A 14,571-nucleotide genomic window follows, 5' to 3' on the forward strand; every position below is an offset into this window, starting at 1 on the left:
TTGAAATTTTAAGTACAAAGTTGTGTTCTTTCCAGGTAATGTACAACAATGTGAAGACAAATTCAGATGTTTTTTTCTGGTCCTCTTAAGAACACAGCTTGTCCAAGCAACCTATTGAAATACCTCAACTTCCTCAGCAGTTGTTACAAGAATACTCAAAGAATAATTAATTTTATCCAATTTCTTGCGTGGTTTGGGTGGGGAGTTACAAGATGATCTTCAGTGAAGGTTTTACTGTACTTGTGTGTTTAAAATAAAAATTGATTGCCCCTTCCAAATGGCAATATATGATTTCAAGCACAAATTCAGTAAAGCTCCATCTTAAAATTAGTTAAGCGTAATACAAGAAAAACATCTGGTCAGTCTTGTACACACTCTAGAAATACTGTGAAATTAACAGAAGACATACATTATGCAAACATTAAATGAACAATTGAAAGTGTTGTGACAGTCGGATCAATCATATTTTAGGAAGCTTGTGTCTACAGCTTCTATACTTGCAGCACAAAATGTGGAACATGGTGTGCTTGGGTATAATCCTGTGGTCTACTTGGGGTTATAAACAAGGTTTTGAGAAATTCAGCAATACAGACTCTCAGGTTATCTCCTTTCTGAGATGCTCAATGGATCATGATGTAGCTTCCCTTCTTGAAAAGACCTTTTTCATATTTAGCAAGAGTTGAATGTAAACAGTTGGGTTTAACTGCAATTTACAGGTTTGTGAATCATGTGGATTTTCATCCCAGTGGTACGTGCATTGCTGCGGCTGGTACAGATAACACAGTGAAGGTGTGGGACGTTAGGATGAACAGACTTCTTCAACATTATCAAGGCAAGTTAAGATATTAAAAAAATCAGACCTTTCCATGTATTGATACAAGTTGCTATGAACTCCAAGGACTGTTTCTCCATCACCTGCTGCTTTTCCAGAGAGGCACTGGATTAGGACTGCCAATGGAAGCCCTTTTTTTGCCAAATATCATGCTTTGCTTTGTGTCAGCTCCAAGACTGGTTCTCACATATTGCAGTGAAACCCCTCTGTTCTGAATTTTTCCTCCTCTGCCCACCATCAAAAAGCAAAAAATGCCCCGATGCTGAAACTGTCCCATGTTGCAGAGTGTGCATAGGTGTTGTCTGTGATGCGCCTTAGCTCGTTTTCACTGTTCCTGAGGAAAGTATGTGAAATAAAAAGGATATAGGCTTTGCCTCCAAATCTGATGCATTCCAGCAAAGCAAAGGTCAGGTTCTTAATGAGAGAACCAAGAAAAGTTAACAAAAGAGGAAAATCAAAATCAATCAATTGCAATTCTATACCACGATGCATGTTTACAACTTTTTTTTTCAGTTTCTCCTTTGGTTGTCAGCTTCCAGAATGAGCTTTGACCTTGTTATGACTTGTCCAGGTTGGCTTGTCCTTGGAGTAGCTAGCATTTATATTTAGAAGTCTAAATCTCTTCTGTTCACCCTTACCTTCAAAATGGCATCTCTTCTCAGTACCTGTTGTTGTCAAACTGATTAGTGCTGCCACTTGGTAGAACTGGGTAGAAAAGCGTCCTTTCCCATCTTTGTGAGCTTGTTTGAGTTTGATCATACTGTTTTGTGCATACTAGTTGCTTGAGCCTAAATGTGGCTTTTCTTTCCTTTACTATTAACTATTCTTACGGCTGCTGTAGTACTTTGTAAATCTATACATTCCCAAGCACTGCTTCCCATACAGATAGCTTGTTAAACTTAATTTTGTTAGTTTTTTCATGAAGGCTACTTCTAGCATGCTAGTAAAGCAGATCAGAGAGCTGGGGCTGGAGCTTAGTGTATTGTTTTTTCTGGCCCCCGCATCAGGTACTGTCGGTTCCTGCTGTGACAACGTCACAGCTGCGTGCCAAGCAGAAAAGACAGGGTAGTAGAACAGCCTGCAGTTGATTACTGCTAACTTTGCAAGTTGAGAGACAAAAATGGAGTTCTAAATTAAAGCTGTTGGTCCTCCTGGCTTTACATAGCTATAATTGTGTTTTAAAGTACTTTTACCTGTGTATCCCTTTACCCACATGGTGATGAATTGATTTGCAGGTTCGCAATACAAGTTCTCTAGTTTCCTTTGATGTAGAAAGGCAGAGGTAGCCTGTAACTATATTTAAGGAGTGGAGTTCTTTGGTTTGCCTTCCTTTACAGCAACCTGTGAAGGACTAGACCTCTTCTTGTAGATAAGAGCGATGGGAGTTAACTCATTTCAAAGCACATACAGATTGTCTGCAGATCATGGAAGTCCTTTGAGTTCCATAAAAAAGTAAATTAAAAAAAACCAACAACCTCCCCAAAAGAGGTTGCTGTAGTGTAGAAATAGTCTGTAGACTTCAGAATGCTTTTGTAATTGTGCTGTATGTAGAGGGCTGTTCTTTTGCTCTCAGCATATAGATGGAAGCACTTAAGAACATCTGATCTGACTATTAAGCACTGATGGTAACACCGCTGTCACTGGAATAGGGCCTTTTCTTGGGTGGGAAAAAAAATCATGTTCCTTATTTCTAGCATCAGCCTCCTGCTCCTGAACTGTGTTTTATTGCTGGTTTGTGGGGTAGCTCTCTCAAGTGTATTCTCCCTGTGTACTCGAGTACTCTGTGAACTCTTTTTCAACTGTAAACCTGCCTGAGCTCCTTGAACTCTCATATAATGCGTGGGGTTTTTTTTAATCAGTTATTCTTACGGACTCGGAATCACTCCCAGTTCTCTGATAGTTAAAATCTAATGGAAACAAAAACTTTTGACAACTGTTATTCCAATTCGTCAATACTGAGCTGGTAGAATTACAACGATGAATACTAAAGTGTGATTCTTTGTGTAATAAGTATTGTTAGCTTCTGACCTCTATCAAAACTTGGAAATGCCTTTCTGAAGTCTTGTTGCCGAAATAGGTAGTACTTTATCAGCTTTTTGACAGTGGCGAGATCTGTGTGTTTCCAGCCGCAGTATAACTTGGCTTAAAAATAATCTCTTCCTGCTTTCCACTTAATGCTATTAAATTGTCCTGATCTAATGTGGTTTGTCTGCCAGGTTTATTTTTTCTCTTGGAATTCTATTTTTCCCCTTGAATGGCATTTTAGTCTAACACTCTTGCTATTGAAGTGATATTTTCTTGTTGTGAATGTTATTTTTAATAACTACTATGTAAATCCTAGTTCTGTATTAGACTTTGAACTAAAAGCACCCCTCAAAAAAACACACACCAAAAAAAAAAAAGCAAAAAATTCCCAAAAAATAACCCAGCCCAATGCAATGGTATTTGTGTGGTCACTTCATGCACCTATGGCCACAAACTGAAGCATTTGTAGCACGTTCTGGAGACTTGTAAGTCCTACTCATCCAAGGGTTCATACATGTGCCTTTTGGCTAAACTGGGTTTAGTTTTGTGGCTCTTCATGTGAAGCTGCCATCTCCCATCTCAGTCCCACTAGAGGGCATCTCCTCCCTCTCAATGTATTCATGCTGCCTGATTTTCATTGTAAGTTTGTTGTAAAGACTGAGTTGCATCAAGGAGTTAATAGACAAGTAGCCCTGCCACAGACTCTTGTGTGTTAAAGTTGGATTGTTTTCAAAAACTGGTAAGTCTTTTAGCAGTGTTGCTCTTGTTGCCAAGGCTGGTTCCAGCTGTGACATTTGTAAGTGAAAGCTGGAAGTAGAGAGCAAACTGCAAAACCTTCTGTATGGTGTAGTGTTGGGTTGTTTTGTTTAAGGCTAAGTAAAGTGCGTTCTGGTCACTTTTACTGTACAGGAGAGCAGACAGATGATTTATTCACTCTTCTTGGCACTAACACTCTCTGTACAGCAGATCAACGCTCTGCAAAAACAGACGATGTTTATTGCTTGACATTTTTTCCTTGTGCTAAGCTGGGGGGGCACCTCTATTGCAGGTCTATGGAAATAGCTCTAACCTGACTTTCTACTGATGTTTAAAAATAGCAATTGGTACTTTTATACGGTTCAGATGGAGCTGGATGGTCATTATCTGTGCAGTGGGGACTGTGACTGTATCAAGACTGTCCTGATTTAGTTTCTTGCTGGTGCTTACTAAGTTGTTGCGTTCACTGATTACATAAAATTGGTATTGTCAGGCTTGGGACAGGTACGCTCAGTCACTCTGTAGGCTGGCATGACTCAATTTTAGTCATTAACCCCCCCAGTACAAGTCCTTTAACTGGCCATTATTTTTCTAGGGCTTGGCTGGCAGAAGGGTGAGCTTGTAGCAAAGGGTCACTGGGAGATGCCACCTTGTGCTGCGCTGAACTTATTGTTTATAACATGAAACCAAGTGAGGTTGTAGGATGTGTTAGCAAATTTTGGAGAGGTGCTGTGAATGGTCTTGTGGGAGGTATGAGCTGGTTTGGCAGAAGGGAGATGAGGTTTTTCTGTGAGCTTACAACAGCCAAGAACTCTTTGGGCACAGAAGCTGCAACTGCTTACACGGCCACAGTCTGTGTGATTTCTTTCCATTGTGTAAATATTTTTTTGGTGAAGCTGGGAATGCTTTATTCGCTATTAGAACTTGGAGGATGTATAATTAACTTCATCTGTTTCTTTCAACTAAAGACTTGCATTAGTTAACGAAACATGTCTTTATCTGAATATGGACACCAATGGGGTGAGGAATATTACAAATCACTCAGAATAAAAATTTCAAAGGGGACTCCATGTAGACTTTTTCTCCTTTAATACATAGTATAATACAGGGCTGGGGCGGGGAAGAGGAAGATTGAGCTGTGTGATAGAGGCAGTATTCACCAACAAAAGTAACTGTTTAGAAGTTACATGTGCTGAGTTAAGATTTTGTTCTGTGTTTTTCAGTAGCTTTCAGTAGTCCAGGTCAAGAAGAGTTATGTTGTCAGAACTTAAGCTGAGGTGTCTAGTGTTCCTGAGAGTTTAAAAGTAGATGTGGTGTTTTACAATTGAGAGCTCTGGTTTACAATGGAGCAAGGTAATTCCAGATTTCTGCTTCAAATCCACATCTGCAAAAATAATATTGGTTTTACTGTGCTTAAAGTTGTGTTTTGAGGTTTTTAAACATGCAGTTTGCATTGGAAATGGACAGTAGGCCCTCAAGGGAATATAAATTTAATTGGGGCTTTGTGTTAGTAGTAGTAGTTTTGAAATATCAGTACATTTGGAGGCTACACAGTATAATTAAGAATAATTAGAAGGGTGAAACCCTTTTCAGGCATAGTCTTAATATTCTGTAATGTCAAATACACCCAGAAAACTGTGTATGTAAGTACTGCTTGTTCTCATAAATAAATATATTTGATAGCCTGTTTCGTAAAAGTTTGGGGAGACAGGAAATATGCCCTACGTTAGGTAGATGTTTAATGCTACAATGAATTTAAGTGTAGTTTGACATTTTTCCTGGAGTATTTTCCTTAACTGTTTTCAAAATACCTCTCAAGCTTTGTCTTTCATGCAGGAAGCATTGCTCTACTGGAGGTTCACGCTCTTAGTAGTTTGTGTATTCATATTGTTTGAAATTTTTTCGGTGAGACAAATTGGATGTCTGAAGAAATAATACCTGTACTGGACTATTTTCAAGTTGCCAGTTCTTCTTTCCTAGTTTCTCTTAAACTCAGTCTTGATTAGAGTCTGGTAGTAAACCAAAAGAATCTGTGCAGTGCCAACTCTAAGGTTTTTCTTTCATTGTAATTTCAGTCTTTTCCTTAATGTACTAGCATATAGATTTTAGTCTAGAATGACTTGGGAGCGACAACAGCAGCTCCACAGTAGTAAAATACGTCAGTGTCCAGATTTCTCAGAATCATATAGCACACTTGCCCATATAGTTACATTCTGGGGCTACGCTGGAAGCTTTTGTAGCCTTAAATCTCCCAGAATAATTGGCAAAGCTTCCTTTTTCCGTTCAATAAAGTAGTGCCTATTTTTATAAGAATTGAATACTGCCCTTGTTCTCCAGTGCTTTGGAGAGTTTTTGTGGAATGTTTCCCCCATGATAATTTTCCTGTTAAACTTTCTAACAGAAAATTGGAATGTGCTTGTATTTTATTTTATTCTTTTGCCTTGGGGCTTATGTAAACTGGTCTCAGTGACTATTATATACGTTTTTTCCATCCTTAGTGCACAGTGCTGTGGTAAACAGTCTTTCCTTTCACCCCTCTGGAAACTATCTGGTTACTGCTTCCAATGATTCAACTCTTAAAATTCTGGACTTGCTCGAAGGAAGACTTCTCTATACTCTTCACGGTCACCAGGTGAGACAAAGCCTTTTATACAGTAATGTGCAAACCCATAACAAACTGGGCAAATCTGTGCTTTAACTGTTCATTCTTCATGGCCGAAAATCTTTTGAAGAAGTTCCTTGCATAGAATTATGATGAAAGTATTACTGACAATCTGTGATCTCATTTTGAAGGGAGGGTGTATGGGGAGGGAAGGAGGTAAGTCAGGAATGGAGAGGATGAGAAAAGAAGACAAAGGGAGCTCCAGGATTGAGGATGCATCTAAGACCAAAGGGGCACAGTCAGAGCTGCGCCCCAGACTCTAATCCTGCGTGTGTTCTGCACTCTCTGTGCTGCAGCTCTGACTTTCTCCCTCTGTAGAGTGTTGCAGATAACACTTGCTCCCCTGACACAGGTGTTGTGAAGATAAATACTATTCACCTGATAGGAGACCTGAGGGCAATAGTGGCAAAATGGGGGAAGTATATTTTGGGTTGGGATTTGGGAACATGTTTCCATTTGTTGAAGGACTGAATTAAGTAATTGAAGGTGATAAATGTTGCAGGTTGGTTAAACTTAACTGATTGGCCTATTAGTATTATGCTGCTGGATGTGTTGCTTCTAAGGTTAATGATATGAATGCTTGGAGCTCTCTTTAAATGTTAAATGAAAACAAATAGACTAATTTCATTGTCCATACTGAGTGGGGCTCAAAGCCATGAAAAAGCACGCTTTAAATGTTCCCTTTCCAAAGGGACAAAGAGAACAGAAATTCTTAACCTACTTTGTTAAAATGGGAATGAGTCTTAAAGCATCAAAACTAGCTGGGGAAAATAACAGCCTGAAGCTACTGGGAGTGGTGGGGATAGTCCTGGGCAATTGTGGTAGCTGCATAAGCTGCAAAACTGTTTTCTTCTGGCTTTTAGCAACTGCCCTGTCTGATGTCTAAAAATGTCACTTCCTTTTTTGTAATACAGATGGAAAAATGGGACTGCCTCATACTTAAAGCTCTACTTCATGGAAAGATCTGATTAAAAGTAACTAAAGGGTTCAAATGCTGAAAAGATGGGGGGAAGATAACAAATGCTAGTTATCCTAACATATAAACTTTGGCTGCATAAAACCTTCTTGCTTTGAAAACAGGACTAAGTGGATACTCCCATCAGATAGGGGCTGCAAGGCTTCTAACTTTTGTTATGATCTTCTTTTTGTGTTTGTCTTTTGTGTTAATTTCCCAAGTGAGTTCTTAGGAAGTAGCTTTCTGGAGAAGGGCAAGTGTGGTGGGACCCTGGGTCTTTATACCTTTCATCCTTCCCTTGGGAAGGGATGTGCCTGGTTATTGTTCAGCAGGAGGCTGAACCTGCTTTCCATTTTCCTTCCTTCTGAGCTGTAGGCTGCTTCTCACCTAGTGCAGTGGCACAAGAAAGAGAGTTTAGCTGCTAGTGAGAATCTAAAACTCATTATGGTGATGAAGGTTTTCAGAATTAAACAATAAAAAGTCCCTTTAGGCTGATGCTGTACTTAACTCAGGGCTTCTACAAAACAATTGCTTTGTGAATCATCTGTTCAAAATTGAAGTTCTGTATTTTTCCCCCAACACTGTTTCAGATCAGTAAGACACTGTCTGCCACTCTTTTCTAGGCATCTAAGTGGCACTGGAAATGCTTTGACACTGGTGCAGCTGAAGGGTGGTTGCCATTGGGGGATTACACCTCCTTCAGTTTGGAAACAAGTATAAAGGTGGCTGGTAGGGCTCTCTGCTTCTATTTAAGGGTATTGTACCAAGGCAGCTGTGGAACCAGCCCTAGTGCACTCTGGCTGGCATTCCCTCTGCTGGCGTGTGCTGTATTGTTGTGGGTTGGTTCTTCTAATGCCTGAATTAACAAATATCTTACTTTTACAGTGGATGTGTGTGATAACCTGTGCTTCATTGACAGTAAGCAACCAGCAGTGACAACAGGCCCTGCTTTCATCAGAAGCTGCTGGGACGGATTCCTGCACTGCCTCATTCTCTAGCCTGCTCTGCTTGTAGATGAACCCAGACTACTTAGTGTTGATGGCTTTTTTCTCCCCTCTCCTCACTGTGATTTCTCCCAGTATCTCCAAGTGGCTAAAAATGAAGTGGGTGTGGATTTTTTGGTCATTAAGCAGATTTGCCTTTTTAAGTGAGGGATATAGGTTTGTCACCAAATGAACAGCCTGTTCTGAAGACATTCTTGAGTTGTGACTTTGTGTGGGTGAATATGCTGGTTGAGACTTTGTTCCTCCTTTGACAGCTGATGGCTGTTATGTTGTTCTGGGAAGGCTGCATGCGAGTAGACACTTGAAGGAAAGAAACTTAAGGTCCTTTAGACATACTCTGACGCAACTGCTGGAGTGCCAGGAATTTGTTAGCAGCTGATTAGCTGTAGTTTACATAGGGAGCATTGCCAAGTTTACATTGCTGTATTTAATTGTAATGTAGCTGGCCTCCTTGTAGCAGAAGGATCATTAGAGACAGGAGTTTGCAGCTTGGAGCTGACATCTTGCAGCTGTGAAATATCATTCTGTATTGTGCTGCATATTTTAATTCTAGAGTGCTTCAAGCTGTGAAGTGCTCTTGCCTAATTCCATACAGATGAGACAGTGGGTTGGTATGTAGGTCCACCTCTGGTACTGAGTCACTGTCAAGGAACAGAATGTTTTGGGGCCTGTTAGTCACCTCCAGAGAGCTGTGAGAGGAGTGCAGGTATGTACACAGTGCCTGTCTGTTCTTTGGGAACCTTGGATTAGAGCATCCTCAGTGGAATGGAAGATCTCAGTAAATATTTATAAAACATCTTCATGGTTATGTTTATAAATAGGAAGACAGAAAATGCAAAGTTACGATTATTCAAGCAACCTTGACTCAAACCATGAAGTAGCTGCTTTCTACCTACCTGGGTGGCATAAGCGCGCACTGCTTTGCTGGCTGACTGAAGAGCAAGATCTTCTGAGCAGGTGCGCAGGAAACCAGTGTGCTCTCTTACTGTCTGCTGCCAGGTCTAAGTGGCATTAAACATGGGTACAGGCTTAGCCCTCTTTGAAGGGTGTGAGGACACCTCAGGGCTGCACATAACTGGACCAACAAAGGGAGAGAAGGGCGTGTTGCAAACAGCATGCAGCTGACGTGGGATTAGCATTTCTGAGTATTAAAAGGAAATAGGAATGCTCTATTGTTCCCCTGTATTTTTTTTTTAACTGAAACTTTTAGGAGTTAAAAAGAAAGTTCAATTATAAGTTATCAGTATAAATTCTCCCTATGTTGGCTGTAGCTCTTACTTCATGGCAAAGGAAGGTGCAGGCATGACAGTCTTGCTCTGTGTAGTAATATAGGAATTTTTCAGAACTTAGTGGACTGAAAATCCTTGTGACTTCTCAGGTTTTCTGCATGAAAGCATCTGTTGTTGCCATTGCCATCTCTGTCCCCTGTGTTTTTTCCCTTGGTTCCTTTTCCCTCTCCCTTTCTTTTCATTGTGTTACTATCCTCATTGTGCAGTTTCTAGGAATCTGCCCTTTTTATCTAAATATTTGTCTTGTCCTTACTGTTGGAGATGTGGATTCTTTACCCAGTCCCTATAGCTTTCTACTCCATCCCCACTCGAGGACCGTACCCACCTTTCCCCTGCACCCCTTGATTTGCTGATGTGCAATATCTCTGCTGACACCATTTTCCCTTTCTAAATCATCTTTGGGGTATCTGTGCTGTTTGTAAAAAGAGCAAACATCCATGGCTTTTGTAGTTTTTTTTCTTTTTCCTATCTCTTATAAGATTTTTATTTCCCTGGCTGATGCTGCTTCTGCAGGATTCATGCTGTACCAGACTGCAAAACAAGTGTGTTAACTTTGTCACCTCTCTTGCCCTTTGTATTTCTTCCTGCTTCTGTTTTCTCTGAATTTAGCTCTCTTCTCCTAAGTATCCTGCTATTGTCTTTTACCTTTTCTGATGAGATTTAACAGATCTTTGTGGGTCTCTGTGGTGCAAGTTCATTATTGATCCTGACATACAGGCTCAGTGCTCCTACCTTACCAAAAGGCCTGTTAATTTGAATTGGTCTTCCCTGAACTCTTCACCACTTCCCCTGCTGCTGAAAGCAGGTGATAAGTGAAAGACACATAACATCCAGCATCTTGTCTCAGGCCCTCTGTGTTCTTTGGCATTCTAATGTGTTTGAGTTTCTTACCTGCTCCTGGTGTCTTCCTGATTTTTTTTTGATCGCTTCTTTGCATCTTTTGCTCCCTTACCATCCATAATTTCAATGTTCACCTGAGTGTGACTTGCCCTCTTCTCCTGTCCTGTGAAACACTTGAAAGTGCTGTGAACAGTGGCAATGGCTGCTCTATTTATTATTTCTTTTATGTCTTGAACTGGTGATTGGTGTGCTGGGTGCTGCTGCATTTGTTTCTCAGACCTTATTACCACTCTGATCTCCTTTTTCTCTTTACACTAGTTATCTGTTCCAGGGGAGTCTGACTGAATGTAGCAACTTGTATCTTCCCACTTCCACATCTCCTTTTGAGGGCAAAAGAAGAGGAAGCTTTCCTTTAATTGAACTATTGGCATCCTTTAGATATGCGTTGTTCCAGCTCTTGGCAGCTCCGTTACTCTCTTACCTGGCTCTCCTCTGGTATGCTTTAGTTTCTCCTACAATTTAAAGAAAAAAAACCCACAACCCTACTGACGTCCTTGACTCCACTTGCCTCTGCAGGTCCCTTCCTTTCTGCCTCTCCTTTCGTCCTGCGGCCTGTGCGTCATTAAGCTGCTCTCTTCTGGTTTATTCCTGGACCCTCTTCAGCCTGGCTCCTGTTTCATCTGTTACATTGAAGCTCTGTTTGTAGCTGAAGCTCTCAAGTCTGGCCTCTCTTCACTTGAATTGACTGTTGGCCCTGCTGTCCTTGAAATTGTGTGCCTTCTGTCCTCTGGTGGTTCTCTGGGGGAGGAAATGGTGTTCAAGAGCTTTCTCTGTGACTGTCCACTTGTTATTTATAGATAGTACACGTTTGTCTGCTACCTGTATGCAGGTGTGACTGTTTGCTCCAGGCATATTTCCATTTCTCTAAACTAAACTCTTGGCCTTTGTCTTCAGTATTTATTTTGGAGACATGCATTTTTAGCTCCACCTTTGAAAGCTTTGTGTTCAGGGATGCTATTCCTTTTGTCTTGTCATCCCTGTGTCAGCTGTTACTGATGCTATTGGCATCCTGCCAGTCACTCATTCAGTGTTGTAATTTGTGTCCTGGCTTCAGATCCCACCTTTCCAGGCCATGAATGTATTCAAGCCATTCAGAAGATTTCTGACCATCTTTTTCTAAGGCCACTCTTAATGTTTTTTGTAAGCTGATCAACCTGTGAATTGCAAGGGCAATAAAGGCCTTGTGATCATTAGCTTCAATCTGTAGGAAGTGGGAAAACAAGGTCTGTCTCTGGGCAGTAGTCTGCACATAAATTAGGCTGTGTGACATGCTGTGCCTCACCCTTCTTACCTATGTATGCAGCTAGAAGGGGGATGTCACCTGGTGTTTCAGCTACTACAGCATGGCAAGCTGCCCTTGCCCGAATCCTGTTCATTGTGAGTGCTGCTGCAAAGGAGTAGGTTTGATCCTGTTATCATCCTTCTGTATGGCTTCCTTTTTTCTTTTTTTATGTTTCTAGCTTCTTTGCTGCATCAGTGTGTGAGCTGTTTGTCCTTTTCAAGGCTCCCTGGGACTTATCTCCACCCTGCCTGGGGCTCTGTCGCTAGAGGAGACGAGCTGAATATTGGTTAGTGCAGATGTTCTTCCCACTTAACATTTCCAGTGGATTGCTTCTTGCTGTCTTCTATACTTTTCCTCAGACTTTCTGCAGCTCTCTCCCACTATCACCAAAACTATTATTAAAATTTCAAACTTTGACATGTACAAAAGCTTGACAGTCCTCATGTTGCTGACCTACTGAGGAATAAATGGAAATGTTCCTTACTGCCGAATTGGTGTATCTCATTGTCCAGTCCTTTCTTTCTGCACCTTGCTGTTTAATCTAAGGCAAAAGGCTGTAGGAATTTGGGGGCTGGTGCAAGCAGCTTGTGTGCAGCGCCAAGCACAATGAGGATGCAGAACTGGAACTTCTGAACCCTCAGAAAATACTAATAGAAAAGCATATGTTTCTTGCTACAAAAAGAGGAATAAAGTGGTTCTTTAGAAGGCTTCTTCATCACAGATGTTCTGTTTGCATGGCAAATAAGGTTAAAATTATTCCTATAGCTGGTATAGGAGAACATGCAACTGCTACTTTTTGACAATCTTAGTGCAGACAGTAAGTGTAAAGGGAAAAAAATCCAAAGGAATACTTGAATGCTTCAGTCTCTGACCATGTACCTGTTGTCCAGGACTGCATTAGAAACCTGTTGGATCTCTGCTGTGCTTACCTGGAACAAATTGGCATTAGGTTGTGTCTAATTGCTGGCCTGTGTAGCTTTTTATTTTTGTTTTGTGTGTTTATATTCAATTGTGAGAGTATTTGGCAGACTATTATTTGTATGTTCCTACAGCAAACCTATTACATCCGGGAAGAGTGCTGTAAGTATATATAGCAAAAATACTTTTCGCTTAATTTATGTCAACATACCTTCTGTGGAGGATGTTGTGCCTGTAGACTTGTTTGTTCCCCTTCTCTCAATTTATAAAGGCACATTCCGTCTTTGTAAAGGCACATTCAGTCTTTGATATCAGTTTCTATTTTAGGAGGAATACATTCTATTGAACTTTTTTTTCCTCCCTTCAGAATGCCATGGCTTTGGAGTCATTTCACTGCCTGTTTTGATGTGATTTGTATTGTGTTAAATTTTGTCTAAATACACTGAAATATTTAGACTGATAAAAATAATTTTGTGAAACATTGCTCCTCTCTGGTATTCCTCACTTGTGCTTGTTCCTGAACATTTTGTCTTAAGCAGTGTCTTGAATATTTTTTTCCCAACCCTGACTGGTTTATTACAGTCAGAGTGCAGCTTCTGTACCCTCAGCTCTGTTATCTTTGAGCACTATTCATCACTCTGCAGTTTTCTGGGTATGCACTTGCTTCTGCTCTTTCTTATTGCTTGTTTGTCTTTTGCTTTTGCATTTTTTAAGCGAGTCTCTATTCCTGACAGTGTGGTCAGAGGAAGGCAGGTGGGAGCCAAAGGCAGAATCACACTTCGTCTAAGCTGACTGATGGTGGTGTCTATGGTTTGAAATATCTGCATTATTTAATGCTGTGTTAGTTGAACAAGCTTAGTCACACTAATGACTGTGCTTGCATTTTTGAACTGTTGCTACTAGATCAGTTCTGGTGAGATCTCTTGAGCGATGTGTTGCAATTAGAAGGCCTCAAAACATCTTGAAATCACTGTGGGTGAAATGATAATATGGAAACACCTTAATGTGTTTTAAGGAAGCTGAAACTCTTCACACTGAGAGTGACCACATCAAGACTACAGTTTTGCTGGCATAACCTCATGCCAGCGTATTTGGAAGCACACAGAACTGTGGGACAGAGGTTGCTGTGAGTTGGGTGTTTATCCCAAATACAGTCTTTGGGTATTTGTCTACCTTCAGGATTTATAATGATGAGTTCACTTTTATGAAGTAAAAGAAAAAGAAGGAAAACCAGAAACAAATTGGATGTGAGTGTTCCATGTGATGCCCATTGGGAAGATGTGAACTCTTAATAGAATAGTCCATCCTTGCAACTTGATAGAGGGTGAGGAGAAGCTTCTTACTTGGCTTCTGAGATACATTAGCTTGCTTGAAAGAGGATAACTCCTGTCAGGAGGTGTATGCTTGTGTTTTCTGGTGATGGCTGTGGCTTTTCTGGCTGTTGTTTTCAGCCTCAGTAGTTCAGCTTGCTTTCCCTGCAAACTTGGCTGTATGCTGCCTCTGCAAATGTTCATTCCTGCCTCTACCCATTCCCCTGTGGGCAAGAGATCAAGCTCAGTGCAGTCTGCAAAGCAATGTGTTCAGTATCTGACATAAAAACTTCACTCTCTGGGTCCTCAGCTGTTTATTCTAAGCAGAACAGCTTGTCTCTTGTGCCTGTGCTCGAATATGCGTAATGATTTCCCAGCTCTGTTTAACTGCATCTGAGAGCGTCTACCTCAGCCTCCCACGTGTGTCCTCCTGCGTGCTTTCTGAAAGGCCGAGAATGTATTAGAATAGACACGTGATGTGAAATGCATGCTTTTTCTTAAGCAGTGTTGTAGCAGTCAGCACCATTTAAAGTTTCTCAGAACTGTTTAAGAGCGAGGCTTCAAAATGCGAGCGCCCATGCTGTACGTAGGTGATCCTGGATGCATTAACTCTGGCATCTCTTCTGTAAAACTACCAA

General features: G+C 40.9%; 1 protein-coding gene across 6 annotated transcripts in view; it reads left to right on the top strand.

The window, feature by feature from the left end:
* Window positions 1–14,571, top strand: part of POC1A (POC1 centriolar protein A) — a 68,524-nt gene that overhangs the window by 8,525 nt on the left and 45,428 nt on the right. For all 6 annotated transcript variants that reach the window (XM_071813080.1, XM_071813078.1, XM_065845582.2 and 3 more), the window contains exons 6-7: window positions 717–832; window positions 6,112–6,245. In XM_071813080.1, the coding sequence (XP_071669181.1) occupies window positions 717–832; window positions 6,112–6,245 (250 nt within the window). The remainder of the gene's footprint in view (window positions 1–716; window positions 833–6,111; window positions 6,246–14,571) is intronic.

This window comes from Patagioenas fasciata, chromosome 10 (assembly GCF_037038585.1).
Source record: "Patagioenas fasciata isolate bPatFas1 chromosome 10, bPatFas1.hap1, whole genome shotgun sequence".
NCBI classification, from domain to species: domain Eukaryota; kingdom Metazoa; phylum Chordata; class Aves; order Columbiformes; family Columbidae; genus Patagioenas; species Patagioenas fasciata.